The sequence below is a fragment of the Vigna umbellata genome, chromosome 9 (genome assembly GCF_029865625.1).
Source record: "Vigna umbellata cultivar VRB3 chromosome 9, Vumbellata_1.0, whole genome shotgun sequence".
In the NCBI taxonomy this organism is placed as follows: Eukaryota; Viridiplantae; Streptophyta; class Magnoliopsida; order Fabales; family Fabaceae; genus Vigna; species Vigna umbellata.
Genome location: NC_142173.1, coordinates 43,466,441 through 43,471,991, shown reverse-complemented (window position 1 = coordinate 43,471,991; position 5,551 = coordinate 43,466,441). Strand labels below are relative to the sequence as shown.

The 5,551-nt window shown below is 33.2% G+C and overlaps 1 protein-coding gene and 1 non-coding gene across 2 annotated transcripts; one reads left to right on the top strand and one right to left on the bottom strand.

Moving 5' to 3' along the window:
- Window positions 1–216: 216 nt before the first annotated feature.
- Window positions 217–4,031, bottom strand: LOC148193639 (putative methyltransferase At1g78140, chloroplastic). Its single transcript, XM_088098066.1, has 8 exons — window positions 3,786–4,031; window positions 3,576–3,679; window positions 3,339–3,479; window positions 2,988–3,072; window positions 1,777–1,970; window positions 1,535–1,646; window positions 1,039–1,146; window positions 217–498 (listed from the first exon to the last, which is right to left on the bottom strand). Exons 3-8 carry the CDS (start codon window positions 3,362–3,364, stop codon window positions 358–360), a joined length of 666 nt encoding a protein of 221 aa, XP_087954192.1. The 5' UTR covers window positions 3,365–3,479; window positions 3,576–3,679; window positions 3,786–4,031; the 3' UTR covers window positions 217–357.
- Window positions 4,032–4,050: 19 nt separating this feature from the next.
- On the top strand, window positions 4,051–4,123 carry TRNAK-CUU (transfer RNA lysine (anticodon CUU)). The gene has a single exon. It is a non-coding gene; the product is annotated as a tRNA-Lys (tRNA).
- Window positions 4,124–5,551: the final 1,428 nt, after the last annotated feature.

Sequence of the window (5,551 nt, the reverse complement as noted above, 5' to 3'; positions counted from 1 at the left end):
ACCTACTCTACATATGAGAAGCTTTTTGCTGTTATAGAGGTTATACCGAGTACCCTTTTTCCAACGATCTACCCTTCTCGGATAATTTACAAACGTTAACAGTATCAGTGAAACATTGGGCATTTACTCCGTTGTGGTTAGCAACAAATATTTTGCCGGATTTACCAGATAATCCATCTTCTGTAATATGGTTTGATTATTGTGAAGCCTAATTAATTACCAAGTCAAACCACAAATTTAATCAGATTAACATGCATCATTTTGTCTGCTTACATTTGAAAATTTTGATCATGGAAGATATACAGGCTTCAGCATAATGTGTTCAAGGCAGCAAACAGAGCACCCGAAGCTCAAACTTTAACTGGGCTTTCTAGCAGAGATCATCACAAAAGGCCCATTTCTAATGCATTTAAACCCAACCAGCCCACACGCCCTGCAGAGATCTTCAAGCTCACGTTCAGAGAGAAAGCTGTAGTTCCCAGATGCTTGCCTTAGAGTCTGAAACGTCAAACAAATATTCTATTACTCAAAACTTATAGAAATAAAAATAAATGATAAAAGTTGACCAACAAACATTCATTTTAGTGTCTGAAAGATTGAGTTGACGAAAATTTAACCCTGTCATGGAATCTGAAATAAAAATCATTCTTCCACGCACAATCGAATACTCTAGATTGATATCTTCTCATATCATTAAGAAACTAAATTACCACCGACTTCCTATAATTGAGAAACTGAATTGAAGCTAGCAGATCCAAATTAAGGAAAAAAGAAACAAAAACAACTAAGCAAAGAAACTCTTACTGATTTTATCAATTCAGACGGAGCATGCCAACACTTGCACAAAAAATTTCAAGCTAAAAAATTTTAGAGAATTATCACCAGAGAACAGATTTATACAATTTGTTTTACAGCAAAGAGAAGAAAGAGAAGTGAGGAATAAAATGGTTGATATAAAGGAGGCATAGATAAGAAACTAATACTGTAGTAAGCGTCGTAAAAAAATGTTGTAAAAAAAACATTATTTAAAATTAATACCTGCCGTAATATACTTCGAAATGGGATAATAGAAAAAGGACCATCAAGTATGTAGGTGGTTGCAACAAATACACCTCCAGGTCGTAAAACACGACTTATTTCAGCAACCTGTTAAAATAGATTACATAAAAGGAAAGTGAAGTCACAGAGTGATGGAAGGCATGGCCATCTGACTAAACTAGGCATACTACTAAGTGATAAATCGGCTGAAGTAATTTATCCATAATATAAAGGTAACCCTTGAAAAAATTGCTTATATTTAAAATCTGCTAGCATGATTAACATTCTGAAACATGTTCTTGTAGTTGTTGACACAACACTGCATACACGTTAAGGGATTCCATTTACTACTTCAGATTAATATAAAAACGTTGTAAACATCTCAAAAACCATGGCTAAAGAATTTATAATTTTCCTCAAGCCACTGTCACAGGTATTTGAAACAAATGAAACATTGTCTGCAAAATCCAAACATAGAGAATAGTTATTCACTTACAGCTGCCAATGGTGAAGGCCAACAGTGTAGAGCAGCGCCAGCATGCACAGCGTCAATAGAATTAGAAACAAAGGGGAGCCTAGATATGTCTGCTCTAACCAAGATTAAGTTCCTAAAACATAAATATTAACAAAATATAATTGTAATATGAATAAAAGATGGCTTAAATAGTTCCTTAGAACTATGAATTCAAAAGTTAGATATAATAATTTATAATCAGTTTAGAAATATAAACTGAGTACTCTTTTGGGAAGTTCTCTTCCTGCTGAATGAATTCATAACATTGCTGTAACATGTTTTCCGAGTAGTCTAGAGCAACAACAAAAGAAAAGAGTTGACTTTTTGCGAATAATCTTGAAAACAATCCACTTGCACAACTAGCATCAACTATATTTCCTCCCAATACGGGTTTTAGGAAACCCTTCATCAATTCAAACTGCAGACAAATTAAGTAGAAGGCGTGAATCACTGTTGAACAACACACGAGCATAAAGAAGTCATACATTAACAACATAATTCCAATATAAAAGTACATAAGACAATAGAAGACAGATTCGTTAGTATTTCAAATGATTTTATCTTATATTTTGCAGCACCATATCCAAATTAATATTCTTTCCACCAATCACCCAAAGTTAAACAAAACAAATTGATTGGTAGAGCTCTCTGGACATACACGAGCTAAGGGTGGGCACATTGGCTAATGCTCTCTGACTGATCTTAATCTCCTCTTTAGAAGATAGTGCAAAACTTTCATTGTGTACCTTGAACAAGAGTCCCTAAAAGAAGCATTTAATCAGGTGGCATTATGGATTTGAATAGTTCAAGGCTTTTGTGGAGTTCTGTACAAGTTACGGAGGCTTTGCACCTCTTCTAAGGAGATTAAAACCAGTGATGATGTTAACATTGATTTTCTCAAGAACACAATACCAAACATGACAGAAGGCATTATTATCATTGTTGGAACGTCCATTAGGCCCAATGTCTCACCTCAATATATTTTGCTTCCTCATTGAAGCAAGTAAACCACCAAAGGTTTACAAACTAAACAATCCTTATTTTTATTACAAAAAAGGATGTGTAGCTTCCTTTCACAAATAATTAAGTTTTAAACTTGTGTATGAATTACACAACAAAATTCATTTTATATAAATTGAATGCAGTAAGCACTCATGATTATCGGATATTTTTATATACATGATATGATAAGCCTACCAAATAAATTCCAATAAATCTAATTCTAATCAAATATACTTACAATTACAAATATCTTAATTAAATAAGAAAACAAATAATAAAATATAAAAGAAGAATAAATTTTAAGAGATCATCTTAGATACTCTAAGAAGATATCACCGGATATTTTTCTTATTTTCTAACAAAACATATTAAAAGAAATAATATGGGTTCATTAAGAAGGAATTGTTATTGAGAACTGGGAAATTTAGTTAACCTCTTTCTCAGGACCTGGAAAACCACCCCACACAGAAAAGGTTTGACGCCAGCCCCTCTCATAGAGAAATGATATCAATGGCACCCTGATTCAACAAACAATCAGTATGCATATAAGTGGCGAATCGACTCCACAGCATATACACAGCAGAACAACTATACTGTTAAGTCGCTGAGTGCCATTATTAGCAAACTAATATTCATATGCATATGATATCTATCCTCAGATAGTAGGACCATGACTTAAAGGAAAACAAAACCATTCTCTAAGATCATCAAATACAACTAAAGATTGATCATGAACAATAAAAAAAACTTCATATGAAAAAAAAATGACAGAGAACTAGAATGCCTGAAAAGCTCTGTGGAAAATGGCATCGTATCACCGTAGCTCTTAGCTCCACCTGTTGCCGTGAGATCAATGTGAGTTTGGTTACCAACATATGTTTTCTGACATGTCCCACATTGAAAATTAGACCCGCTGATTGTATCTCTGCATATAAAAAAATTATCACAATGAACAAAAGACCAGAAATGACAAACGCATACCTATAGCGGAAGCAAATAATAGATTATTAAATAAACTCACACGGAGAAACCAGGACCACCATTCCATGTCAAGGAATCATAACACACGGGACAAGCCAACGGGTTGCTGCTATTCCTCACTTCCTTTTCAACTACGACGGATTCCTAAACAAAAAATTACGTTCCTCACGCAAGTGTTTGACGATAAGTGCTGACGAAAATTAATATGTAAGTCAAAAGAAAATTCAATAGGAGAGAGAAGAAGCGTTACCGTTGGATTGGTTTCGGTGTCTATGACGGCAGTAGAGAAGCACGAAGTCGAATTGAAGGAGGAAATCGAAGCTTTGCAGCGAAATGAGAGCGTGAGAAGAGGCGCGTGGGGGTGAACGAAGAGAGTGGTGGAGAACGCGTGTACATAGTGGCAACTGCTCCGCCTATTGCCATTAGGCAGCACCAGCAATAAGAAACGAGAAGAATGGATTGAACAGCATAGAATAATCTACGAATTCTTTGTAGCTTCGATTATGTTGTAAATTGCCCGTCTAGCTCAGTTGGTAGAGCGCAAGGCTCTTAACCTTGTGGTCGTGGGTTCGAGCCCCACGGTGGGCGTTTTAGTTTTAAAAACTTTTGCTATTCCAAATTTCCAATTTCTGTTTCTTTGTCTCTCTCGTCTTCTTCCACCTGCCAACATATAAATTAGTAATATCCCTTCCATTGAACTCTTACACAGCACAAACACGATAATGCTTTCATTATTACATTTGTTTTTAATCATCATTGCGTTCAATTATTAATTGATGTCTAGTTGTTTCCTTAAAATATATATTATACCACCTCTACTTAGGCCTAATTACAGACACATAATCAACGGACAAAATATATTACATTTTTATAATATTTAAAATAAATATGTTTTGAATTGTAACCTTTTACATATCTTTATCAATTTATTGATATACTTTTTTTGCTTATTTATAAATACGTTGATTTATATATCAATAAAAATGCTTTTATTAAAAAAATAACAAATAAAGTGGTACCGAAACTTTTTTATTCAGAATATATTATTTGATAGAAATTATAATAAAATTAAACACATATATAATTGGTTTATCATCAATTTTTGATGCTGAATATAGATTATGGTTTGCACATGTTGAGTTTACATGTTAATAAATATTATGTATCACTTTTATTGATTATTATACAAGATATTATTATGTTTATTTATTTATATCTAAAACTGATGTGGTTAGTATTTTTTGGAAACATAAAACATTAGGAGATAATCAAACCGGCTACAAGTTGCAACAATAAGATTTTACAGTCAAAAGGAATACAGGAATAATGTTTTTGATAATTTTTTTGAAAGTTGACATTAAACACCAACCTATTATGTTTGACACTCTATAACAAAATTGTGTACGTGAGAGAAAAAAATAGAAGCCATCATGGAGATGATAAATATGCTACATGAAAAAGATTGTCAAAGAAGTTGTGGGCAAAGGCTCCTGACATTGTTACGTTTTAGTTGAATATAGGTTATACAAACCAAAGGTTTGAACAAGATGACTTTATTTGAAGGTTGGTTTGGATACAAAATCAAATTTACAAAATTTGAGAATCTTTGGTTGTGATTGCTTCTCTTATGTTTTGCAAGTTAAAAGGGACAAGTTTGATAAGAAGGTTGAACACAGGGTTTTCCTTGGATGAACAACACTTGCAAAGCTTTCCAGCAGAAATCTTAAGGTTCCTTGATGATGATGATGATGTAAACATCTTGTCACAGAGGTACAATATCATTATTTGAGATTTATCAAAGATGCAATATGACTATCTAAAAATTCGAGGAAGTGTTCATGAAGATAAAAAGTTTATTAAAGTTATGGAAGAAGAGTCCAAAATGAGAAGATGGTGCAAAACCCTGAACACAACTACCTATAGGAATAAATACAAGGTAAGATTAATATTCAAAAGAATACTCAAGTTTTTGGGACAAATTTTGATAAACATTTACTCTTGTTGCATGTCTTGATA

What these genes read in the sequence shown, in the direction of transcription:
- LOC148193639 (XM_088098066.1), bottom strand. Translation starts at nt 3,364, where the DNA reads ATGCCATTTTCCACAGAGCTTTTCAG. An exon ending in TTCCAGGTCCTGAGAAAGAG is followed by an intron (nt 1,971 to 2,987) that starts GTTAACTAAATT and finishes ATTTGTCTGCAG; the next exon opens with TTTGAATTGATGAAGGGTTT. An exon ending in GGCCTTCACCATTGGCAGCT is followed by an intron (nt 1,147 to 1,534) that starts GTAAGTGAATAA and finishes CTATTTTAACAG; the next exon opens with GTTGCTGAAATAAGTCGTGT.